This window comes from Sinocyclocheilus grahami, unplaced genomic scaffold, assembly GCF_001515645.1.
Source record: "Sinocyclocheilus grahami isolate Dianchi unplaced genomic scaffold, SAMN03320097.WGS_v1.1 scaffold128.1, whole genome shotgun sequence".
Classification (NCBI taxonomy): Eukaryota; Metazoa; Chordata; class Actinopteri; order Cypriniformes; family Cyprinidae; genus Sinocyclocheilus; species Sinocyclocheilus grahami.
This window is the reverse complement of record NW_015505307.1, coordinates 245,490-272,985: the sequence shown is the minus strand read 5'-3', so window position 1 is coordinate 272,985 and position 27,496 is coordinate 245,490. Positions and strand designations below refer to the sequence as shown.

Genomic DNA, 27,496 nt, shown 5'->3' with positions numbered 1-27,496 from the left:
GAGGTTTTGCCACCGATGCCATCATACTTTATCAAGCAACATAAAGCACTGGTCAGCAAAAACCAGCTTCACAAAGGTAAGCCGAAAGAAACCTCTAACCATCTAATACAATGTACACTACCAGGCAAACGTTTGGACATTTTGGCCAAATTTGTTTCACAAACATTTTGATATAAAGGCTTTTGGTTAAACACTTGAAATTAGTTTAGTCCAACTACTGAATTTGCTTATAAAATCTGAATTTGCTTTTTTTTTTACAATTAAATTTGAGAAATTGTACATTTTGTCGAATTTTTAAAAATACTATTATTATAAAATGTCAAATAAAGAATTAGTTGATGTGTCTAAATCTGCCAGTAAACCATTACATCTACATTCAAAATATACATATATTATGGGGTATGTTTTTTAATGTCGTAACGTTCAGTAACAGGACGACTAAAATCCCCGCCTGAGATTTGTTCAAGCCTATTAAAGGAGGAAGTGTCATGCTGTGTATTGTGAGATTATCATGACTTGCCCAACAGGTCGCATGCAATAACCTCACCCTTGAACTCATGGGACGCTGCAAAACAAAACCCCGATGTGGCCCATCACAACTGACTGAGCGTTTTCATTTTAGTAATGACTTTTCGGTGGCTTCAGATTTAGTGTGTGATTCAAAAAGACAGTGTGCATTTGCTAAAGCCTTCAGTAATCCCATAAACTCGCTCTAATGACACTGAGACGAGTACATGAACGCTGGCTCATATTCTTCCTGGTAACTGTTGTTGTGCAGAAGTGATCTACATTGTCTTGCTTTATAACTGTTTCATGCTGACTGGCTATTCTTTATGATTCTGGTATGAAAAGTGACATTTTTTGTGACGTTCACATGCATTAGTGCAATGAAGCTGTAGTTGCACTACCATTGCTATCACTCACACATCTGTGTAATGCCTTATGAATGTTTGTCTAAATAGATGGTTTTTCTTGCCAAGCTGAATACCACTTAGCAACCAAAAAGCAGTGCCGTGGCTTTGCAGCGTGGGAGTTATGCACATGCAAACGCACTCACATTTTCAGAAAATACACTAATTAACTTTGGTTTATTTTAATGCAGTTTCCACCATATTTTAATGGTTCACCTAGTGTCAGTTTTAATCTGCTGATAGCCAGTTAACGCATATAGTATTAATTTCTAAAAGCAATTTTGTGTACATGGTACGTGCTGTCATAAAATGTTAAAGCTTTAAATGCTTCAGATATTTGTATTGAGAAGTCCATTGAAAAACCCACTGGTTAAAGTGTTAGTTCACCCAAAAATGACATTATTCTGTCATTATTGACTCACCCTCCACTTGTTCCAAACCTGAATGATTCTTCTGTTCACCTTAAAATAAGATATTCTGAAGAAACAGTTGACGGTAGCCATTGACTTACATAGTAGTTGTTCTATTATGGAAGTCAATGGCTACCGTCAACTGAACCATTTGTAACCATTACTCACAGTGCAAATTTCCATAGAGTTAAGAAAAAGTGTCATTTTAAAAGTTAAATATTGGGGGGAAAAACTAATAATTAACTGACATTTCCAACAATTCCATCCCTGCTCAAATTAATTGTTTAATGGTATGTTTTTTTTTTTAATTATTATGTTTCTTGTTAGTTTTTGTTACTAATTATGTATGTTTGGGTTTAAAGGGGTCATATGATGCGATTTAAATTTTTCCTTTCTCTTTGGAGTGTTACAAGCTCTTGGTGCATAAAGAAGATCTGTAAAGTTGCAAAGACTAAAGTCTCAAATCCAAAGAGATATTCTTTATAAAAGTTAAGAGTCAACCACGTCTACCTAAAACGGCTCATTCTAACATGCTCCAACATACCTACGTCACTCTGTGGGAAGATTTGCATAACGCCACCCAAATTAGTCCAACTACTGAATTTGCTTATAAAATCTGAATTTGCTTTTTTTTTTACAATTAAATTTGAGAAATTGTACATTTTGTCGAATTTTTAAAAATACTATTATTATAAAATGTCAAATAAAGAATTAGTTGATGTGTCTAAATCTGCCAGTAAACCATTACATCTACATTCAAAATATACATATATTATGGGGTATGTTTTTTAATGTCGTAACGTTCAGTAACAGGACGACTAAAATCCCCGCCTGAGATTTGTTCAAGCCTATTAAAGGAGGAAGTGTCATGCTGTGTATTGTGAGATTATCATGACTTGCCCAACAGGTCGCATGCAATAACCTCACCCTTGAACTCATGGGACGCTGCAAAACAAAACCCCGATGTGGCCCATCACAACTGACTGAGCGTTTTCATTTTAGTAATGACTTTTCGGTGGCTTCAGATTTAGTGTGTGATTCAAAAAGACAGTGTGCATTTGCTAAAGCCTTCAGTAATCCCATAAACTCGCTCTAATGACACTGAGACGAGTACATGAACGCTGGCTCATATTCTTCCTGGTAACTGTTGTTGTGCAGAAGTGATCTACATTGTCTTGCTTTATAACTGTTTCATGCTGACTGGCTATTCTTTATGATTCTGGTATGAAAAGTGACATTTTTTGTGACGTTCACATGCATTAGTGCAATGAAGCTGTAGTTGCACTACCATTGCTATCACTCACACATCTGTGTAATGCCTTATGAATGTTTGTCTAAATAGATGGTTTTTCTTGCCAAGCTGAATACCACTTAGCAACCAAAAAGCAGTGCCGTGGCTTTGCAGCGTGGGAGTTATGCACATGCAAACGCACTCACATTTTCAGAAAATACACTAATTAACTTTGGTTTATTTTAATGCAGTTTCCACCATATTTTAATGGTTCACCTAGTGTCAGTTTTAATCTGCTGATAGCCAGTTAACGCATATAGTATTAATTTCTAAAAGCAATTTTGTGTACATGGTACGTGCTGTCATAAAATGTTAAAGCTTTAAATGCTTCAGATATTTGTATTGAGAAGTCCATTGAAAAACCCACTGGTTAAAGTGTTAGTTCACCCAAAAATGACATTATTCTGTCATTATTGACTCACCCTCCACTTGTTCCAAACCTGAATGATTCTTCTGTTCACCTTAAAATAAGATATTCTGAAGAAACAGTTGACGGTGGGCATTGACTTGCATAGTAGTTGTTCTATTATGGAAGTCAATGGCTACCGTCAACTGAACCATTTGTAACCATTACTCACAGTGCAAATTTCCATAGAGTTAAGAAAAAGTGTCATTTTAAAAGTTAAATATTGGGGGGAAAAACTAATAATTAACTGACATTTCCAACAATTCCATCCCTGCTCAAATTAATTGTTTAATGGTATGTTTTTTTTTTTAATTATTATGTTTCTTGTTAGTTTTTGTTACTAATTATGTATGTTTGGGTTTAAAGGGGTCATATGATGCGATTTAAATTTTTCCTTTCTCTTTGGAGTGTTACAAGCTCTTGGTGCATAAAGAAGATCTGTAAAGTTGCAAAGACTAAAGTCTCAAATCCAAAGAGATATTCTTTATAAAAGTTAAGAGTCAACCACGTCTACCTAAAACGGCTCATTCTAACATGCTCCAACATACCTACGTCACTCTGTGGGAAGATTTGCATAACGCCACCCAAATGTTCACGCAAAGAAAGAAGGCGTAACTTTTATTCTCGCTGTAGTTTTGTTGTTTCCACTGCCATGTCGTAAAGACGCTGTGTGTGACGCTACTTTGTTTGGTCTTCCAAAAGAGGACGATATCTGCTTTGTCATGCCTGGAGCTGATCTGTGCTGGTTACTACTACAACTTTGCGCTGTCGATCACCGGATGCAACGCAAGCGTAAAAAGACAGTATAAATCATTATAATCCTTAATTATGTCCCCACTGGATGCAACGAATGCCTCGTTTATAATGAGTTTTAATGTTTTTGTCTCGTCGCTCCGGCCGGACAGGGCATCATCACAAAATAGTAAGGGGCATAACATTTCCGTCACACACTTGAGGTATTGCACAATGCACTGGATAGCTGGCCAATCACAGCACACCTCGCTCTTCAGACCGATGAGCTTTGTAAAAATCGACGCGTTTCAAAAAGGCGGGGCATTGAGAGAAACAATAATATACAGTATGTGGAAAATAATGTGTTTTTTAATTTTATCTTAAACCGCATAAACACATTTCATTACACCATATACACCAAATACTGTTCTTTTTAGCAACATCATATGACCCCTTTAATGTTACATCTTATGTTGTTAAATTATTGTTTATTGGTTTATTTTAGTGTCAATTTTGTTACCATGACCATGTTTAGGCCTATTTTTTTATGCCTTTAAGTATTTACTTCAGCTCGTGTTATGGATATTTGTGTGCGATTAGCTTATTGTGTCTCATGTATAACTGTTATTACAGTGGTTATCGTTATATTCTAGAAGTCGAGTACAAAATAGATTTTATTAGGATGGCATATTGTCAGTAGTTAATTAAATATAGCCTACAGTTTTTACCGTTCAGTCTAGTTAAACCAAAAATGTTGCGACCGAGTTTTTTATGGTAAAGTGCTGGGAAGCACAGCTTTTATACAGTAAATTTGACGGGTTTATTTTGTCCATTGTAAGATAACATCACATGTAGACAGTCCTTGAGAATCTGGCCGCTCCTCCTTCATTCGGCTCATGTAATCTCCAACCTGTTGGTTATTTGTGCGCCGCTCGACGGGCTTCATCTGTCCAGACTGCAGCGGGCTTTTGGCTGGAGAGTCAGAGCGGGGCATCTTTTGCGCACTTGCCTCTAGGTAAGTCAAAGGACGGGACGCTGACCCGAGTAAAGCCGATTACTGTCCCAGACTGCTGCTGCTAGAAAACAGGTCAGACTTTAAATTACTATGTTCATGTTAACGTGCAATTATTGTAATCAATTATATTTGCATGCAATACATGGATATTGTAATTTAAAGTGTAATTTTTTTCATCAGACTGTTTATCTGACAGTTTTGTTTGAGTGCACGCAACAATTTTATTGGTTTATTTTAGTGTCAATTTTGTTACCATGACCATGTTTAGGCCTATTTTTTTATGCCTTTAAGTATTTACTTCAGCTCGTGTTATGGATATTTGTGTGCGATTAGCTTATTGTGTCTCATGTATAACTGTTATTACAGTGGTTATCGTTATATTCTAGAAGTCGAGTACAAAATAGATTTTATTAGGATGGCATATTGTCAGTAGTTAATTAAATATAGCCTACAGTTTTTACCGTTCAGTCTAGTTAAACCAAAAATGTTGCGACCGAGTTTTTTATGGCAAAGTGCTGGGAAGCACAGCTTTTATACAGTAAATTTGACGGGTTTATTTTGTCCATTGTAAGATAACATCACATGTAGACAGTCCTTGAGAATCTGGCCGCTCCTCCTTCATTCGGCTCATGTAATCTCCAACCTGTTGGTTATTTGTGCGCCGCTCGACGGGCTTCATCTGTCCAGACTGCTGCGGGCTTTTGGCTGGAGAGTCAGAGCGGGGCATCTTTTGCGCACTTGCCTCTAGGTAAGTCAAAGGACGGGACGCTGACCCGAGTAAAGCCGATTACTGTCCCAGACTGCTGCTGCTAGAAAACAGGTCAGACTTTAAATTACTATGTTCATGTTAACGTGCAATTATTGTAATCAATTATATTTGCATGCAATACATGGATATTGTAATTTAAAGTGTAATTTTTTTCATCAGACTGTTTATCTGACAGTTTTGTTTGAGTGCACGCAACAATTGATGAAGAAATCAACTTCTCTTGGATTGATGACTGTGAGTGATTTGCAGGGTAAATGCACACTGCATATGACAGATTTTTGCGAACCGATAACACTGCATTAATTGCACAGGAATGTGCATCTTTGCATTTCGGACGCGTTGCAAATGTCTGTTTCGTTGAGATCTGCGCAGCATCCTCTCTCCTCGCATGTCATTCTTTGTTACTGCTGTCCTTGCTTGAGCCTCGGTTGTTTCTGCAAGAGACAAAGATCGTGCTGGAGTTGTTACAGACCCGAAGGTAAGGTCAAAAACTGGCTGGAAAATAATCAACCATGCATGCATCAGTATGCACGTTGTGAAAGATGATTGATTAATGCATCACATGCACATTGAAGGTGCGCGCTGGTTTGTGCAAGAACAGATTAGCGCCCGTCGTCAGTTACTGAGGTGTATGGGACATCTCGCGCCGCACTGTAAAAAATGATTGTGATTTTAACAGTAAAAGACTGTAAAACTGCTACAGTAAAAACCTGTTAATTGGTTATCAGTAGCTTTCCATACTATATACGGTGAATAACTGTAATTACATTTAATGTAATTTGACAGTAAAATACTGTTTTTTTTTTTTTTTACGGTTTTTGGAAGTGAAAACGAAAAAGTCATTGTATAATTTACTGTGAAAAACTGTAAATTGACACTCCCAGAATTCCCTGCATGACACTTCATATTTTGTTTTTTCGTTGAAATAACTGTTTCTTCTTAGCTTTTCTTATCAGTTGTGTACATTAGTGTTTTATCTTACATCTAATGTTGTTAAATTAATGTTTATTGCATTATTTCAGTATCATGTGTGTTACCATGTTGGTGTTTAGTGTTTGTGTGAATGACACTGTGCACCTTCTCTATATATATATTAGTATTTCCCTTCTCAGCTTGTGGAAGAGCTGTTTGTGATGAGCTTTGATTCATCATGTGACTTTCTCATCACCACCTGGTTTTGGTGGTTATCAGCATTTCAATGGTTTAAAACAGATATTAGTACTTCATTATGCTGGTTTATTAACATTACATCAGATAATAAAATGTTTTTTTTATTGTGAATTTAAGTTAAGTCTGTAAAACCTAAAATGTTTCTACCATATTTTTAATGGTGAATTTCTGGCAACCACAGCTGCCGGTATTTTACCGTAAATGTCACAGATTTTTTTTACAGTGCGGGACATGCGCTGCATGCATGCATTTAATGATCCGTGCTGAGCTGCATGTTTATGTTGCTCACCAGGCAAATATGAGAGGTTAGTCCACACAGACGCACTGTACAATAAAAGGGCTGCATTGTAAAGACAAAGCCAGGCAAGTTCAGAATGATGTTCTTATGTGAGCAAGTGTAAAACAACAACTTTGCATTGATTATTTTGCAATGTTTTCCATTACAATATGCTTTTTAATATAATAATTTAAAACAGAGAGAAACAAAGGGAGAGATGAGCAAACTGTTTATGTCCAATGATTACTGTTATCTAACCACATATGGTGAAAATTGTGGGTTTATCAAGGCAGTGTTAGAATTTTCTGCAATATTGTAAATATTATATGATTGTTAATTCCAAGTATATATTGTGATGGGAGTTCTCTTTGTTTTGAACCTTTTGAAAATAGTTATTTAAAAAAATATTTTTATTTGAAATATTTTAATTAAAATGCATTTTCATTAAATTCTGTTTTATTCTAATTTATTATTAATTGAATATTTTATAGATTGGATATTTTTCATATTTATCTTTATTAAAAATATTTTGCACATTTAATTATTAATATATTTGTAGTTTTATAAAGTATGTTTTATTACATTTTTCTGAGAAAAAAAGACTATTCTAATTTATTAATAATTTTAAAAAAGTTAATAACTTTCAACTTTTTTAAATTTAGTTATTAATATATTTGTAATTTTATAAATTTGAATTTAACTTATTTAAATGAATATAATATTTTAGATTATTATCTTCAATTAAAATGTATATTCATTTAAATTTTAATCATTAATATTTGTATCTGGCAACCACAGTTTATGAATTTAATAAATTGTCATGCCTCAATTTTAATGTAAGCTTCATTTATTTACTTTTTTAATTTTTTGATCAGTCCCTTTTTTATAAATCTACATAGATATTACTGTCTGCACTCTAAAAAATGCTGGGTTGTTTCAACCCAATTTTGGGTCAAATATGGACTAACCCAACTGTTGGGTTAAAAAGTGAATTTAAAAATGTAACCAAAATTGAACCCAACAGTTGGGTTAGTCCATATTTGACCCGAAATTGGGTTGAAACAACCCAGCATTTTAAGAGTGTGTTATGTTGATAATGACTGCATGCAACCATGCAAGGTCACCTGAGTCCTTGTGTTCTTTGAGAGCTGTAGTCCATTTATACCTCTTAATTGGATGTTCCTTTTCTCTTTAGGTTACCTAATTTGTTTATTAAGAAGTCTATTAGTGGTCTACTATAATAGGCTACAAAATACTCCATTTCATAGGGTTTTCTCCACCTTGTGGTACTCTGTGACACTTTTAGTGACAAATTGATGATATTTTTGCCTTTTAAAGTTAATAAAATGCAACTGACCTTCTGAAGTCAGGTGGTGAATTGTTTTAAGGTCGACTCAGAAGATCAGAGTCTTTAACCTGTTATATAAGCGGAATGAAAGCAAGACTTACCAGAACTTCTCTTAACTTACCAGAACTCAGTACTGCTAATCCCAGAGAAGTCTTTTTTTATGTTGGAAGACAAATCTATTAGACTGTCTTTATATTTGAACACCTTTTTTTGAAGAAACCTCAAAATAAACACAGGAAACATGGTGGAAAATAGCCACTCATTCCACATATGCTGGCAATTTCTGCCGTCTTTGTGTGCAGTTGCTGGGTTGTTCCGTTTTCTAGATGTGTTTTGTTGAAGATGATGACTTTATCAAATGCATTCAATCATTTGATGCATCTGGACACCTTTGTGTTGGGTTTGGACATGCAAGACGTGTCGTTTGGACAGAATCCACCTGCCAACTCCATATTCCAGTTCAAATAGAATCAGAGATATTTCCTTTATAAATGTGCCATCAATCATAAAGGAATCTCATAAGTCACTTAAACGCCAGTATTAAGACGCACATATACGTGTCTGTACACTGACCAGCCAAAACCTGATTAGCGTTTTCTGACGACCGTCTTAGTCGTGTAGGACAGCCAATGAGAAGCTCGGGGATTTTAAACAGGGCATCACAGGTCAGTGGCACACTAAAACAGGCTGATAGATGAACAGACATCCAATCAGGAGAGAAGCGTCGACTGTCCTTCAGTAGCTGAGACTTCGTCAGAGAGACTAAGCTGGATTCTGTATTATATTAGGAACCCTAAAGGATGCAAAGTAGTTTTGATCTCGAGTTTCATCTTGATTTTTAATTTGAATTGGATATATATATATATATATATATATATTATAAATCAGGCCTCATGGCTCCTGGAATATTAGGGATTGTTTTGGCTGCAAGTAAAGGTATTTTCACAAATCTTTGATTTATTGCTCACTTTTTCAGAACAGATCAAACATATAATGAACGTACGTCTTTGTTGGTCACTTTATAAATCTTTTATGTTCTTTTTTTTTTTTATTCTCTCCAGAAATCCCTGTCGAAGCTCACGCAGAAATGGGGCGAAAGGAGGGCGACTATGTATGGAAAAAGAGCACGGATAACATCCAGGATGTGTTTGAATTCATGGAGGTGCTCGGATCGTAAGTACACATTTAGTTCTTATTATTATTCATTTGATAAGCTTAAGTTTTTGGAAGTAAATATATCCTTACAGAATTTATGTCACGGGTGCAATTTTATTTGAACAAAGTACACCGTAAAAAAATGAAAAAAGACTTTTCGAAGTTGTAAATGAATCAGATTATTGGAGTATGTTGGAGTTCATTTTACAAGATTTCATTTCATTTGAAAATTGATTAATTAAAATATTTCTTTGTAATTAAAAAAAAAAGTTCTTTGTAATTATTTGTAAAAAATTTCTAGTAACTTAATAGCCAATATTTTGTAGAAACAATTTTTAATTAGAATTTGCTAGTAAATTTTACAATTAGAATTACAAAGAACCAGCAAGTAACAGATTGAATTAAACGTGAAATTTTAAAGTAGAAAGACTGACATAATATATATATTTTTTGTAAAACATGCACCAATAATCTGTTTTTTTATAGTTTAAATCTTTTTTACAGGTTAAATAGATACAAAAAATTCCAGTTTAGTTTAAATGTACTTATAGATAATAAATAAGTATATAAAAGAATTTTTAGATAAGAAAGTGTAAAAGTAAAAATAAAAAAAAATTTTGCTCCTCAAAAATGTAAAAAAAAAATATATTTTAAGTGTGTTAGAGACATTTCCAAGAAAGCTGTTTTTGCTCACCCGTGCACCCGGTAAAGGATTGACCGCGCTTTACACTGGCCTTTAGTGGTTTATGGTAATTAAAAGTTTAAAGTCTTGGCATTTGGGAGATTAGCGGTTTATTCAGAAAAAGCTCATAAGCATTCAGCTTTAACTGAGTCTTGACGTTTTGAGCCTTGTTTTGTGATTTGCAGCAATTTGATAAAGAAAATAACTTACCGAATTAAATGTGTTTGTGATTTTATTGATATTTATATTCATTTTTATTAAGTTTAATACGCAGAGCCATGTAAACCTTTCGCAGACTGATTCCATTGAAAAGTGTAACACTACTGGTCTGTGATGATGATGATGATGATGATATCAAAACATGGACTCAAACAATTGCAATCTATCTGACCAGCCAATAGGAGGCAGATCCTCTCAGAAAACATTATTTCAGTTCTGTTTGATGATGCTTCATCACCTTGAATAAAAATGAATTATGATTTAGATTGTGAATAAGCTGTTTAAATGTGTAATCTCAAAGCCATTATCCCATCTGAGCAACATAACAGGTCTCAGACGGTAAAGCAGACACCGGTGATCCGGCCCTGCTGTCCTGAATGGGTTGTGATGTCATTGCGGCTGCAGAAAGCTGACTAGACTACGAGCTCAGCAGACACGAGCAGCTGTACATTTTCTTTGCTGACTGTACAGCGATCCCCAAGCAGAATAATGTTTCGTCAAGGCTGTTGTCCATGAAGACAGACACTATGAGATCAGCACAAGAGTCAGAAACAGTTATTTGGGACCTTATCATGTTTCCATTCATGACTAAATGATCAGCTACAGTGGGATTTGAATGTCTCTGTCTTTGTTTGATTGGCTGATGTTGAGTTTTATTCAGTCTGTGCACTCAGGGGAAAAAAAGGTACAAAAGCTGTGACTGTGGTTGTACCTTTTCAAAATATACACTTTTGTACCTTTTAGGTACTTATATGTACACTTTAGTTGTATGAACCCTTTAGGTCCAAGTTGTACCTTTTGAAAAGATCCCGCCCCAGTGATAGCTTTTGTACCTTTTTTTCTGAGAGTGCAGCATTCAGGTCACCCTGCGTCTGTCGTTCTCATTGAATTGGTCTGTAGGTGAATCAAGGGTAAAGCACAGGTTAAGACACTTCCAGACCAGGGTGTGTTAATTGCTTTGGCAGACAAGAACAGGGATCACAGGCGTCAGGGAACGGCTAACGGGATAGAGACAGATTTGCAATAATCTACCGGACATGGCCTGCAATGTGCTGTTTATTGTTTTGATGCTGATTTTTTATTTTATTTTGTGTGTGTGTGTGTGCAAGTTATTATACTTGATTATTTTCATGAATTAAGGCAAGACACCCCAGGTGAATATGGTAAAAATGTAACTAACAAATATGACTATACGCTCTCACTTGATTGATGAAATTAATAATTGCATTTTTGTTTTTTGTTGTTTTTTGGTATTAAGTTTTCTAAAATGTTATGTGTAAACGAGGTATTATCTAATTACATATGTGCTACTTTGCATACATTTCTAGAACAGTAATCTTAACATTGAATATCTGAACATTCCTGTTTCATTTTTTTTACTTAAAAAGAAAAAAATAACCAATTTTCACTCAGAATGAATAATAAATTTCAAAAATATTATAAAGAAATGGCAAGTAGCATTAACATTAAACATTAACATTTTGAAGATGAAATACTGAATTTCTTGTAAAACGTACTGCAATAATCTTTGCTTTATTTACAACTTCGAAAAATCTCTTACAGTGTCGTTACAGAAGGGATTTTTGATATCTCTTTTTCTCACTCCATAAATTATATAAATCATAAAATACTGTCAATATCCAGAAAAAAAGCATTTTCATCATATTTTAGGAATAAAATGTTGTATAAAATGTCCCTGACAATTTTCAAGCGACAGCTGAAAACTCATCTCTTTAACTTAAACTTTTACTTGACTTCATCTTAAAAAAAAACTTTTTCTTTCTCTTTATTTATTCCTTCCCTTTTCTAGCTTGTACTTATTTGAACAATGCCTAAAACTTGGTATTACAAGCACTTCCTGTGTCTGTTTGCCTCTTTAAGAAGAATCGCTTGATGTATTCCCCAACTGTAAGTTGCTTTGGATAAAAGCATCTGCAAAATGACTAAATGTAAATGTAAAATCAGTATAAAAACCTTCAGAGTATAGAGAGGAATAAATTTCACAATTTGAGTTGAATTACTGAAATAAATGAACTTTTCCACGACATTCTAATAAGCACTACTGAAGTGGAGAAAAAAACCAACTAATTTTGAGAAAATGGCTTTTAAAGATATGTATTGTAATTGAAAATCACTTTGTCCTCAAATATTAGCTGTGAATTAAAAACCAAAAATCTGACTTTACAATTCACACAGGTCCTATAAAGCGAGATAATGATCTAGTTTCAGGTCTAGAGAGCTCTGTCACAACCGGCCCTTGCCTATGGGTGTTCGTGACACCAGTGGGACATTATGGGCTGTGGGGAGTTGATCACAGTGGTTTCAACTGGCAAAAACAACTTGAATTAAATTCCCAAAATCCCTCAGCAGGCTTCTATTGGATCCAGCAGGATGAAGTACGGCATCTAAAATTGGCTTATATTGGTGAGCCACAGATTCTGAGGAAATCATGTTTTTATGTATTTCAGTGGCAGGTTTCTGGGCACATTCTGTGCACTGACCTTCAGTTTGAGCTATATTTAGTTTTTATTATTTATTTAGTCATACATTCATTGAAATCCATGGTGGTTACTGAATTCAGGACTTTCTAAAGGATTTTTCACTCATGACTGTGAGTGAAGGAAAACACGCTTTTGCATTCAGTGCAGGAATATGGTGTTGTGGGAATATGTGTTAGATGCTGGTGGTGTCAGGGAGACGGTTGTTTCGTGCCGCTTCATTTGTGCGTGGGAGGCTGAGATTGATTGTCGGAAGCCATGTGTGATGTAGCACTTCTTTTGTAATAGGCGTGATTTCAACCAAGCATTACCAATTCAGTGTTATCTCAATGAATACCTACACTGCAAAAATTGCTTATGTTTTAAGTAGCACGTATTATAGAAATTTTATACAGTTAAAAATAATACATTTAGTGAGGTGTACACTCAAAATACACTGAAGATATATATTTTAATACTTATTTTAAGTAGTAAATGCTATTAAAAAAATTTATACAATTAAAAATAATTTAGTAAGATTTACCCTCTAAATATTAAGAGAATATATCTTTTAAAAAATCACAGTGTATTTTAAGTAGTAAATGTTAAAATATTTTATATATATATATATTTAGTGAGGTTTACACTCAAATTATACTGTATTATTTTCAAGATATATTCTCTTAATATTTATTTTAAGTAGTAAATGTTCTAAAAAAATGTCTACATGTCGCTATGTCTACAGGATTTGTGTGTATCATCAAATGTGTTTACCTGATAAAATCAATTGCACTAATAGTAATCGCTTCACACATTATTTCATCTCCTCAGAGCCCTGGCCACTTTCACATGTACCTTTCATGTGCTGGCAACGCTACATGCACTTAAATAGATGGCTTGCATTGCGGCGCTGAGGTCTGGACAAAGGTTTAAAAGGTCACATCTTCACCTTCATTAAAACCTGCTTTGCTCTCAGGGGGAAGAGCCACACCAGCATCACATAAACCAAGATCATGCTCTCTCTCTCTCAGATCCATGGAGAAAAACATTATCCCAGGTAATTGCACATTTGACCTTACCTCATCTCTCTTTCTCTGCTTTCTCCAGGGGAGCGTTCTCAGAGGTCTTCATGGTGAAGGAGAGAAAAACAGGGACGCTTTTTGCTATGAAGTGTATGAAGAAGAAAAACAAAAGGGACGTCAACCTGGAGAATGAAATCGCCGTGTTGAGGAAGTAAGACTGGATGAAACCAACTGTGTGTAAAAAGCTGAGATGTAAAAATCTTACAGGAAGCGAAAATGAGAATTTGCTGAAAATGTCCTCACCCTCAGGCCAACCAAGATGTAGATGAGTTTGTTTCTTCATCAGGACAGATTTGGAGAAATTTAGCATTGCGTCACTTGCTCACTAATGGATGCTCTGTAGTGAATGGGTGCCGTCAGAATGAGAGTCCAAACAGCTGATAAAAACATCACAGTAATACACACGTAATCCACACCACTCCAGTCCATCAGTTTACATCTTATGAAGTGAAAAACTGCTTGTTTTTAAGAAACAAATCCATCATTAAGATGTTTTTAACTTCAAACCGTCGCTTCTGGCCAAAACACGAGGCCATAATCCATAAAAACACAGTGAAAAAGTTTATCTCCTGTTGTCCTCTCACATCAAAATCCAATCGCATATCGGTTTAGAACTGTTTTGACTTATAAACTATGCTTGATCTGTGCATATTTCTCTCCTGATTCAGATGAGACGACTTTTTCAATGGACAAAGCGTTATTATGGAATATGAGGAATCATATTTTAGCTCGAGGCAACGGTTTAAAACTAAAACATCTTAATGATTGATTTGTTTCGTACAAACATGCAGCTTTTCACAGTATGTTAATTGATGGACTGGAGTCGTGTGGATTATAGTTTGAAAGGAAACAGAGACTGAGAATCAAATCAAATCCAATAAGAACATTGAAAATGCATGTTCAACAACATGTATCCAATGTTAAACCGACATAACCATCTTCTAACTTATGAATCTGTTGTCATATAGGATCCAACATGACAATGTGGTTTGCTTGGAGGATTTCTATGAAAGTCGGACGCATTACTACCTGCTCATGCAGCTGTAAGCACCTTTATTTGTATTAACACCCACTGGAACCCGTTACTTCAAATGTCTTTGTGTCTTTGTGTAATCTTTGCTGTTACATTGCTCATATCCCGTCAGCGTTTCAGGTGGTGAACTTTTTGACCGGATCCTGGACCGGGGCATGTATTCAGAGGCTGATGCTAGTCTGGTCATCAGACAGGTGCTGGAGGCAGTCGGCTACCTGCACAAAAACGGCATAGTCCACCGCGACCTCAAGGTACAGAGTCGCCACATTCACACGAACGTATGCATATGCAATACTTCAGATAAACCACAAAACATGGACTTTCTGCGTCTGTATTCTCTCTACAGCCAGAGAATCTGCTCTACTACAGCCCTGATGAAAACTCTAAGATCATGATCAGTGATTTTGGCCTCTCTAAGATGGAAGATAATGGCATCATGTCCACGGCCTGTGGGACTCCAGGATATGTCGGTAAGAATGATGTCAAACAAACGGGGTTTTAAACAGCCAGTGAATGTCAAAGCACAAGAGATACATCTATAAAACTGAAAGGACACATACGCAGATTCGTTGTCTTTTAAGGCATCATGAAACTACATTCACAAAATGTTAAACTTCAGTAATGTATTGTTTCTCTGAGTGATACACGGTATTCAGTGGAAAATACTGTAGTACTTTGACTGGTTTATGTGCTGTAATAGTGTAATATTATTCTTTCTTTATTTCAGACCCGTAGGTCCATATCACAATAATAAAAGTAAAGAAGAAAACTACATACAAACATACATTTACATACATCAAACACTATTTAAAAAGCATACAAACTTGAATTCCAGTGCTTCCAGTTCACTTAATGTGGGATCATTTAAGACCGTTATATGAATGTATTTCTTGAATCACTTAATCGACACATGAAATTATACATATAATTCCTTAACACAGCATGCAAAGTAGGAATATCACTAGATACAAACATTTATGACCCTGGACTACAAAACCAGTCTTAAGTGTCAATTTTTCGAAATTGAGAATTATACATAATCTGAAAGCTGAATAAATAATCTTTTCATTGATGTATGGTTTGTTAAGACAGGACAATATCTGGTTGAGATACAACTGTTTGAAAATCTGGAATCTGAGTGTGCAAAGAAATATAAATATTGAGAAAATCGCCTTTAAAGTTGTTCAAATGAAGTTCTTAGCAATGCATATTACTAATCAAAACTGAAGTTTTGATATATTTACGGTAGGAAATTTACCAAATATCTTCATGGAACATGATCTTTACTTAATATCCTAATGATTTTTGGCATAAAAGAAAAATCGATAATTTTGACCCATACAATGTATTTTTGGCTATTGCTACAAATATACCCCAGCGACTTAAGACTGGTTTTGCGCTTATCCACCTTGGGAGCTTAAGCAGAATGCTTCATGCATTTGAGCTTTATCATAAATGTGCCGTATAAAATGAAGTACAGAAAGCTCTAAAAAGTGCTATTTTAACATCATCTGTGCACATGTAAAATTTACGAGAATACGAAAAAAATATGTTTAGGATTCTTACAACTAACATTATCACACATGATAGCCTCAGTTGATACACCTATATTACTTAAACTCTTCTCTGTTGATGCCCAGTCTAATTTTCCACGATGCTCATAATTATCATAATTGCTCAACTCGTGTAAACTTTCAACATTTAACACCATAAAGACAGGTATATTGTCTGTTGTGACCAAGTCATACAATATCTCAAGTTTTTCTAGACGATCATCAGCTGTGCATATGCAGTGATCCAGCCAAGATGTTGCATTCCATGCTTCACTGATATATGTATAACGATCTATTGGTAACAATTTTTGCCTAGATAAAACCAACTTGCTATCTTGGCAAAACCTAATTAGATGTTGACCTAACAAAGAGTTCTCATCAGATATATTGGCATTCATGTCCCCTACTACAAATATACATGCATATACACATTCCTTGATAAAAGAACTTAAAAAAGGAAGCCTACTGATATATTCATCTTCATTTTGACAACATCCATAAGGAGTATACACATTCAAAATTACAAAAGCATTCTTATTATGTTCCACTTTAATTGTTACACAGCAGTCCACAATATCGGCATTGTCCATATTATGACAATTTTATAAAGACAAAGAAAGTTATTATATCTGGTTAATACTTAGTAGATTAAAAAACATTATAGTATTATTTAACTGCTATAGTATATGTACATATGTTAATATGCTTTAATTTTATAACTTTTCTTTTTAATTATAGTTTAAATTTTAGGCATTTTGATTAAATATTATGAAAACAAGTGTTATTTTAGTATTATTTATAAACTATATAAAGATATAAAATAATATTTATTAATATCTATTAATGCAGTATGGTATTTATACATACATTAATATGATTTTATTTGAATATTTTCAGTTTTCATTTTAGTTTTAGTTAAAATTGTAGGTATTTTATAAGTTACTCACCCTCAAGTCATCCTAGGTGTATATGACTTTCTTCTTTCAGACGAGTCCAGTCGGATTTATATAAAAAATTGTCTTTGATCTTTCAAGCTGTTTCATGGCACTCAGCGGGTGTTGCATGCATCAGTCCAAAAGAAGTTCAATAAAAAGCATCCATCCATAATAAAAAGTGTCTCACACGGCTCCGGGGGTGAACAAAGGCCTCCTGTAGCGAATCGACGCATTTTTGTAAGAAAAATATCCATATTCAAAACGTAATAATCACTTTAATCTAGCTTGCGCTCACTGCTGTAAACTAAGCAGCTCCGGGAGGATGACGTATGAGGTCAGCGTTGCGCATGCGCCGGTGAGTCTCGTGAAAACCAACGTTTGTTTACAGGAGCAAAGGAAGCAAAGTTTCCTTACTTTAGCAAAGTAAAACCAGTCTCCTCTTGGCTTATATCGAAATCCTCTGACATTCTTCTTTACAAATCCTCGTTTTGTACTTCTAATAAGTGACTGTTGTTTTGTTTTGATCTCTCCGCTGTGCTTTCACGTTCGTCACTTCTGAGCGGTGCATGCGCAACGCCGACCTCATACGTCATCTGCCCGGAGCTGCTTCCGTGTACAAGTGTTGGCGCAAGCTACATTAAAGTGATTATTACGCTTTAAATATGGTTGTTTTTCTTACAAAAACGCATCGATTCGCTACAGGAGGCCTTTGTGAGACACTTTATTTTATGGATGGGCGCTTTTTATTTCACTTCTTTTGGACTGAAGCACTGCAATACTTGCTGAGTGCCGTTAAACAGCTTGAAAGATCAAAGACTATTTTTAATATAGCTCCGACTGGATTCGTCTGAAAGAAGAACGTCATATAAACCTAGGAATTGATGGGCTAATTTTCCATTTTTGGGGCGAACTAATCCTTTAAGTGCTTTTCTATGTATGTTTTTGTTGTTGTTGTTAGTTTTAATATTTCTATTTAGCTTTCATTTATTTTTTATTTAAGTTTAAATTTGGTACAATTTGAAATGTTGCCTTTGCAAATAACTGAAATAAAATAAGTTGAAGTCGAAGCTTTTCATCTGATATTTATATTTAATTTAGTTACGCTTTATTTCAATTAACAAAAAATATTTGTAATAGTTTTAGTTGTAGTTAACAACACTGATTTAAAAAAAATATTGCACAATAAATCCAAGGACATTTAAGAGAATAAAAAAGGTCCATTTTAAAACCAAGTTGTTTCTAATAATCAGTATTTCCTCACAGCCCCTGAAGTATTGGCCCAGAAACCCTACAGCAAAGCCGTTGACTGCTGGTCTATTGGAGTCATCACCTACATCCTGTAAGTCCCTTCCTAGTTGGGATGTCATTTCTAAGAATTTTTTTTTTTGCTATATGTACTCCACAAGTGAGTTGGACTTTAAACAGCACCACTATTTACAGAGAGTGATAAACAGATGCCAAGTTCTTAATTTAGAAACCTAAAGCTGGCTGTTTGTCAAAACTGACAGATTAGCAGCAGTTTGAGTCAGAATGAGTCACTGGTTCACCAAAGACATTTAGCCATGCTTTTTAACACCACAATGTACTCCTGTAGGCCTCTCAGATAGATGGCGCCCCTGCTGGAAGTTTCCATTCATTTCTTTTGCTGTATCTTCACAGTCTCTGTGGATATCCTCCTTTCTATGAAGAAACGGAGACTCGTCTCTTTTCTAAAATTATGAAGGCGCAGTACGAGTTCGACTCACCCTTCTGGGATGATATCTCTGAGTCTGGTTAGCATCCTATACTTTCCTACTGCTAAATCATCTCATATGATTCTGTAAAACACGCCTTTAACCTCATGTATAATTATTATCTCTGTAGCAAAGGACTTCATCCGCAACATGATGCAGAAGAATCCTAAAATGCGTTATGATACAGAACAGGCTCTCGGACACCCCTGGTGAGTGACCACACGACTCTTTTAAAGCTTATGAGCCTTAATGGAGGTCTTTGTTTCGTTTATGTATCAGACATCTCAGAAATACAAAACAAATGAGATATTGTTGACACAGAAGAGTATAAAGGTATAAAATTATGGATATTATAGTGCAGATAATTTGCAGTGTCATTATTGTATTGTGTCATAATTTGTCATTATTGCTAACTAAAACTATTAAAAATAATTTTCGGTCCGAAAATTAAGCAGAAATAAAATACAAATATTAGATGAAAAAATAACCTTAAAAGCTTAAAATGATTAATTAAGTATTTTTTGGTAATTGAAATGAAGCAGAAATAAAATACTATATTAATATGAGATGAAAAATGTAAGTTTAAAAAACTTAAAATGATTAACAATAATTTTCGGTGATTTGAAATGAAGCAGAAATAAAATAAAATATTAATATTAAATGAACAAATAAGCTTAAAAAGCTTAAAATTGTTTACAATTATTTTAAGTAATTGAAATGAAGCAAAAAATAATAATAAAATGAAACAAAATATATACATTAGATGAAAAAATTAAACTAAAATTTAAAATTATTAAAATTATTTGTTGGTAATTGAAATTAAAATTAAATTAAATAAAAAAATGAATGTAAAATTTAAAAAAATGTAACTAAAATTAAAAATGTTGCATTGGGAACTAACTGAAATGAAATAAGTTGAAGTTGAAGTACTAAAATTACTAAAACTCAAATAAAAAAATTAAGTTAAATAAAAGTATTTAAAAAAACACAAACTAATAAAACTGACAAAAATGCATAACAAAATGACTAAAACTTAAATTTTAATGAAACAAAAAAAGCTTATTTAAAAAATTAACTCTATAATAGTATAAAAAATAATACTAAACTTATAATAATAATACTAAACTTAATTTGATGGGAGACACTGAGTTCATATTGAGATCTCAAACTTTGACTTTGCAAATCTGAGCACAGTTTGAGACAATGTTGAGATGTCTTCTGAAACTTTAGCTGAGACACATATGAGGTTATGGGTCTTTTTTCTCAGACTTAATCAAAAGTCTCCATTTGCTCTTCATTAAATCTCATTGCTGGGCCAGAGAACCCCACAATCCAGAATTGTTCGGATTAAACAATTTATTCCTGTTTTAGAGTCTGGTTAAAACAGGAAACAAAATCCTTCTGTTTTCCATGAGCTCTGGTTTTAAATCCAGCTTTGTGCTGCAGGATTATAGGAAAGACGGCCCGGAGTCAGGACATCTACCACTCCGTCAGTGAGCAGATCCAGAAAAACTTTGCCAAGTCCAAGTGGAAGGTGAGGACATGTTTCATAACTCGGTGTACTCTCGGATTAGAATTTGTCTCCTGTGGTTTCGTCTCAGTTGGGTTTTTCAGATGACCTCCGGCCTGATTACACAATTCAGCTTTAAATATGAGTGGCTGATTTGGTCACCGGTCTTGCCTTTAATTGCTCCATCTGCGTGAAAATCTGGAACAGACCAGTTTCAGTATGTTTTAGCAATCTGATTTATACTTTGAGACATTTAAAGCTGCAGTGAAGTATTTTCTTGTTATCAAATCACTTGCCTAGAAAAAGGATTTATTTGACATAAATGTGTCCCCTTTTAATGGCCACGATGTTGATTAACTCAAACTCTGATGTTTTTTTCAGAGAATGTTAACTTGTTACATTGCACACCAGTCTGAATCCCACAATGCAATGCAACACACTCAGTTTTACCTTCTATTATTGACAATACATTTTTATTGAATTTTCAATAAAGTAGACTTTGACTTTTTTGACTATTATACTACCGAAGTGATATACGGTACCAAATCTTAACACATCTGTACACAAAATTAAATGAAGATAACCATTTTTATTTAAAACTGCATGCTGCTTTTTGAATTAAACATGCAACTTGATAAGGTCATCTGACAATAATTTAGCATACTGTTAAAACATTTATTGTTGCATTATGCTTTCTGTTTCACATGCAGTTTTGAAAAAAATTGTTGATTGGCTGTTTTATTTTATTTTTTTAAGAAATTTGTATTTTTTTTTTTTAATGAATTAAATTGATCAAAAGTGACATTAAGTAATTTCAAATGTTACAGAATATTTTTTATTTCAAATAGATGTTGTTCTTTTGAACTTTCTATTCATGAAAAATCCTGAAAAAAATTAACATTCAACATTGATAATGAGAAGAAATTATGAAATAATAAGAAATATGGTTTCTTGAGCAGCAAATAAGCATATTAGAATGATTTCTGTGGACACTGACGACTGGAGTAATGATGCTGAAAATTCAGCTTTGCTTCACAGGAATAAATTCCATTTTAAAATATATCACAATAGAAAATAGGTATTTTAAATTGTAGAAATATTTCACAATATTACTGTTTTTACTGTATTTTTGATCAAATAATTGCATCCTTGGTGAGCAGAAGAGACTAAAACATTAAAATTCTTACTAAACCTACACATTTGAACGGTAGTGTATATTGCACAATATTTATTTATAACTATTTTAATATAGTTTTAATAGCCATTATATTTGGAAAGGATCCATTATTAGCGCACTGCTAAGTGCATACTGTGCAGTATATACTCAGTATGGTGCAATTTAAGTAATGAGCCCAGAAAAAAGAAAGAATTGCTACTTACAGTATAAGCTTAATGCACTGCATTATGGGACACAATATAGTAAGCTCTGTTTATATACTGCACATTATGGCAAAAGTGGGTCTTCTTACAGTAACATTTGCATACATAACCAAACATTTCATTTTTTGTGCACTATTAAAATGCATTGATTGTTTTTAACTTTACTTCATGTTTCAATGTAAACATTTGCTGTTAGCTTGTTTAGTTGTTTCCTGCACTCTACTGACTGTCTGAAATCATGATCTCCTCACTCCAGCAAGCCTTCAACGCTACAGTGGCCATTCACCACATGAAGAAACTGCAGCTGGCCCACTCTGAGGCCTGTGTCCATCTGAAACAGACGTCTGCGCCTGCGCCTGTGCCTGAGATCAAGGTCATCGCAACCTCCACACCTGAATCCGTCCGCAAGAAGCTGTTCACTGAGACCCCCGAACCAAACGGCAACATACCCAGTAATCAGATGAATGTGCCGTCTGGCTCCACTGAGTCAAAGAGTCAGTATCACCCGGTCCGGGTCAGTCACAGCGAGACCACCCATGTTGGGACCCTCACCATTGCAGAGAAGAGCAAACATGTGTATCACTCGGAGCCAGCAGACCTAAATGGGTATGTATTTATGTTTAAATTATAGAAAACATGACCTTGGTTTGATTATTTGAGCTAAAACTGTAACACTCTACGTTTGATAACTAAGCTATGAAAATGTGTTCATTCAGAAACCACCATTCTTATAAGGTCACAATTGTGACTGCATTAACATACAACATTCTTCTACATTTACAAAAATTAATAAAGCATAAAAAAAATGCTTAAACCAGCCTAAGCTGGTTTGATGGTCTTAGCTGGTTTAAACTGGTCTTCCAGTCTGGCCAAGATGGTGTAAAACTAGCAAACAGACCAGACTGGGACACCAACTAAGAACAGTTTTCAGCAACTTGGTGGTGACATTGTTATTAATTTCACATTCGAGAAGGCTAGCCAATTATGATTGACAAATTAAAGGTACAGTACCAGAAACAAACTGGTCAGCGAGAAGGTGGAAAATGCTGTAAAACTAAATTATGATGTTTTTGGTTCAAGAAGCTAACATTATTAGTGGATATTGTGAATGTTTTAGTTTACCAGGTTTTAAATAGCACACAGGGTTTAAATAGCACATTACCTTTAAATCTTATTTGTGATTTATTATCTTGTAAGAGATTATAATTAAGTGTCCTGTAAACTACAGAAAAGGTTTATGTTTTTGTAGGCTGCTACTGTCCATTCTTTGTGCAATATTTTTTTTACCAATAAACCCTCATACATCACTTTGATTTCTCAATGGTTTAATTTTTGTGTTGCATTTTGTAATTTTTTTTTTTTGGAGGCTTAGGTTTAAAACCTGTTATTTTTAGACTGACATGACTTTGGAAACTATAGTTCTCTCCTTAAATATGAAGAGGTCAAGCAGATTAATGAATTAATCCAAATTTCACAAAAAGCTTATGGACGTGATTATAAATCAGACATTGAAGGGAGTTGCTGTTTGTGTCACTCTTCTGAGGAAGATGCCGTTCACTTGTTTTGGTAATGTGCCCACACAAATATATTTTGGTCAGAAATTTTTAATGTTAATCCAATCTCATTTTGTAAGTGACCTTTCTTTCTGTTTTAAAGATGTTTTTTTTCTTTTCTGGATTTGTTTGACTATTCAAAAGAGAATATGAGTATATACATATACACTTACATATACAATATATACGTATATATGCCTATTGCCTACATATATACATACATAATCAGTGGTGTTCCGTCCATATAAACTGCGAATGCTCCGCATGCCCAGGCCATTTGAGAGAATAAGTTCATGGGATAAAACATGATTATAAGTTGATCCCTTGTCATTTGAAATGTAACTTAAAGCTTAAAGAGTTAGGAATAAGTAAGTACAATGATTTATTTGACAAAAGGCAGCAATTTTCTTTAAATCTACCAGTTGCATTGTTTCCGGCAAGCGGATTCTCCGCAGATTTCTCGCCTCTGGTCAGGATTGTAACGCGTTCTCAGTTCTTTTGCTGGCCTGCGGCTGATTTAATGCGCAAGGTAAGCTGTCTGCAAATAATATACATTTGTTATATATACAGTACATACTATATATATATATACACAAAGCTCTGTTAATCCTAAAGCAGTCAAAACTGTCTCTATATTCATCCTATGTCCTCTTAAGGTGTAAATTTATTACTTAAAAAAAAAAAACCTGCAAACACATTTGTGTGTATACTTTCTTTCTTTTTTCTTTGTTTCGCTTTTATAACTGTACTGCCTTAATGGTTTGATGTTTTGTACTGTTTAATACAAAAGAAACCAGAAATGATTCGCGATACGCGCTCCGAAATCCCGATCTGAATCAAAACATTCGCTATAGTTTCGAAAAGCTCCGTTGGATTCACCCATCACTATGTGCTTCTTAACATCATTGCAAGCGATGTCGAAATTCGAAATGAATGGCTCTTTTGGACTGGTTTTTGCTAGTGGATAGCTTGAAATGAATGATCGAAGACACAAGTATTTTAGTTTGAATCAATCGGAGCGGTTCCAGTGTAGGCCTAAATGACTCACTCAATTTAATCAGTTTGTCTGTTCTTCTTCTTTTTTACGCCTTCAGGAGTGTTTAATCGACTGTCAGCACTACTACTGGCTTAGTTCGCTAGTTTTAGGACATTCATTGAAATAAGCGAAGAAAGTATGATGTTTACAATTCAAATATCCATATTTCCATTCCGAACTGCTTTCCGCGTCCAAACACCCAACACAAATCTAGGAACATCTTCAGGTGAGGTAACCGGTTTACTGCTAACTAGTGAAACACAACATTAATATGACGAGCTGCACCTCAAAATCAGTGTTGGGGGTAACTCATTACAAGTAACGCGAGTTACGTAATCAGATTACTTTTTTCAAGTAACTAGTAAAGTAACACATTATAATAAGATAAAACAAGATAATATCTGAGTTCAAGCCCTGTCCGGATTTAAAAGTAACGCAAAAGTAACGTAACGCATTACTTTCCATAAAAAGTAACTAAGTAACGTAATTAGTTACTTTTTTATTGAGTAACGCAATATTGTAATGCCTTACTTTTAAAAGTAACTTTCCCCAACACTGCTCAAAATACGTGTTAGATGGAAACATTGTGCATTATGATCGAGTTTGTAGCTCAATTCACTATATTTTAAATAGTTTGACCTGAAATTCAGTTGATGACAGTTCAATAGGAAATAAGTTGAAAGCATCCAGTCTCTCAAATATTTGAGAAATTATTGTTGTATCTGATTGTATTAGTCTATATAGAGTGATAGTCAATGTAAAAAAGAGCAAATGTTTGAGATATTATGGGGGTCCAGTACTCAACAAAGGTCGAGACCCGCTGCTGTGAAGGACATGTTTAGTCAATGGGGAAACTTTGAGAATTTTTTTATTTTTTGGATATGTAAAGTATTTAATTTAATGTACTTTTTTTTAATCTAACTTTTTAATTTGTTTATATACCTTTTTTTAAATCGATTTAACCTGTTCTAGCCAAGAAAATAGATTTTTTTTTATCTAATTGGTTTTTTTTCTATGTAAATGAATGATCTTATTTGTCTGCCTTAAACTCACTTTAAATATATAAACCCATTTTTTGTATCCATTTTAACCTGTTCTTGGCATGAAAATAGTCCTTTCTTTACCTTTTATTTTATTCGTCATCTAGTTGTTTTATTTTCCATTATGTAAATGAATCTGATATATCTGGTATGTCTGTTCTTAATCTCCCTTTAAATGATTATTAATTTGTTTGTACATTTATTTTTGTATTGATATACTCTGTACTTGTCATGAAAATAGGCCATTTAAAAATATATATATTTTAAATATCTTTCATTTGTTTTATCTAATTATTTGTTTTATTTGTTTGTCTTTAATCTAACTTAAAACTTGTTTGTTAATTTGTTGCATATAATATGTCATATTTTAAAATATATATATGTATATCTCTTACTTTAAATGTGTGTTAATTTTAATAATTTGAGTCCATAGAATGTTATATAGGATTAGGGATGCACCGAAATTACAATTTGGGCCAAAACTGAAAAATTCAGGATGCACTTGGCTGAAAAACCAAAACCGAAAATGACTTATTTTTGAAATATTTTAAATACTTTTTTGTATTAAAATTAGACTTTTTAATTTCATGAAATGTAATAAATCTGAAGTGAAAAGCTACAAACCAATAAAATAATCACACTTTGAATTTCTTATTGAAAGTATCACAACAAATTAGATGGAAAATATTTTAGAACAAACTTAAAATTATTATTCTCCGTTCAGTTCATTTCAACACAATCAAATGTAACTGCCATGCCCTTTTCGCAGTAGTGAGGGGGTGTTGATACTATTTCCTACGCAATGACGTTAACCAATCATAGCAGTGGCCGTCTACTGACAAGAAATTAACAATTCAGACAGACGATCAGAATGTGAACATATTCAATAAAAAAATAAAAAAGAATAAATATAAATATCCATGACATGACATATTGTGATGGTCCCAGTACACAAATTATGACTGACCTCAATACAGCGTCTGACCTGTAGACGTGCAGATCACTCACCTGAGCTCAGATTAGCATCATCACTGTCATCTTACTGCTGAGTGTGTGTGAATGCATGAAGGACAGACGCCTCCTCGTGTTATGATCGGTCTTATTGACATTAACTGCCATCTGTTTACTGATGATGTGGTACATTTATAAAAAGTAAATAAAATATTTGCCATTTTTTTAAACATTTGACTATTTTGGCATCATTGTGCACATTTGAATGTTGGATTCAACAGCGGTTTTGGGCATAGGCATATTCAAATATTTTATTTGACACTGCTGTTCAAAAGTGTGGGGTGGGTAAGATTATTAATGTTTTTGAAAGAAGCCTCTCATCAAGGCTGCAATTATTTGCTCAAAAATACAGTAAAAACAGTAATATTGTGAAATATTATTACAAGAAACTACTTTGTTTGGTCTTCCAAAAGAGGATGATATCCACTTCGTCATGCCTGGAGCTGATCCATGCTGGTCGCTGAGGAAATACATCAACATGGCGCTGTGGATGGCCGGATCGGCTTTCACCGTGGACGAAGCAGAGTCCAGCCCAGGGTCGTCACATGTGGTTGCCGCAAGCCCGCCGGACGCTCCTTCGTCGAATCCACCGACCGCGCCATTCTCAAGCTCGCCCGCCGCCGCTCACTCAAGCCGGGCTCCGCTCACTCTAGGCCGCCGTGTGTTTCATTGTGAAAGCGAAACTACTTTGTTTGGTTTTCCAAAAGAGGACATGACTAGAAATCAGTGGTTAAGTTGTATTTACAACACTGTTACAGAACAGTTCAA

General features: G+C 34.3%; 1 protein-coding gene across 4 annotated transcripts; it reads left to right on the top strand.

Moving 5' to 3' along the window:
* Positions 1 to 22,830, top strand: LOC107590467 (calcium/calmodulin-dependent protein kinase type 1D-like). 4 transcript variants are annotated; one of them, XM_016279212.1, is made up of 11 exons: positions 1 to 76; positions 9,391 to 9,502; positions 13,970 to 14,095; positions 14,913 to 14,987; positions 15,090 to 15,228; positions 15,324 to 15,447; positions 18,729 to 18,804; positions 19,125 to 19,237; positions 19,329 to 19,407; positions 20,645 to 20,732; positions 22,345 to 22,829. In XM_016279212.1, the coding sequence occupies exons 1-11, from the start codon at positions 16 to 18 to the stop codon at positions 22,717 to 22,719; spliced, it is 1,368 nt and encodes a 455-aa protein (XP_016134698.1). In that variant the 5' UTR covers positions 1 to 15; the 3' UTR covers positions 22,720 to 22,829. The 4 variants fall into 4 exon arrangements, with proteins under 4 accessions (XP_016134698.1, XP_016134700.1, XP_016134697.1 ...); XM_016279214.1 differs by lacking the exon at positions 1 to 76 and adding an exon at positions 5,434 to 5,513 and having other exon boundaries at positions 22,345 to 22,826; XM_016279211.1 differs by lacking the exon at positions 1 to 76 and adding an exon at positions 5,520 to 6,012 and having other exon boundaries at positions 22,345 to 22,830.
* The last annotated feature ends 4,666 nt before the right edge of the window (positions 22,831 to 27,496 follow it).

Excerpts from the sequence above, each read along its gene's own strand:
- LOC107590467 (XM_016279211.1), top strand. The coding sequence starts at position 5,880 with ATGTCTGTTTCGTTGAGATCTGCGCAGCATCCTCTCTCCTCGCATGTC. Across the intron at positions 15,448-18,728 it reads TGGGACTCCAGGATATGTCG|CCCCTGAAGTATTGGCCCAG; the intron begins GTAAGAATGATG and ends ATTTCCTCACAG. Across the intron at positions 20,733-22,344 it reads TTGCCAAGTCCAAGTGGAAG|CAAGCCTTCAACGCTACAGT; the intron begins GTGAGGACATGT and ends TCCTCACTCCAG.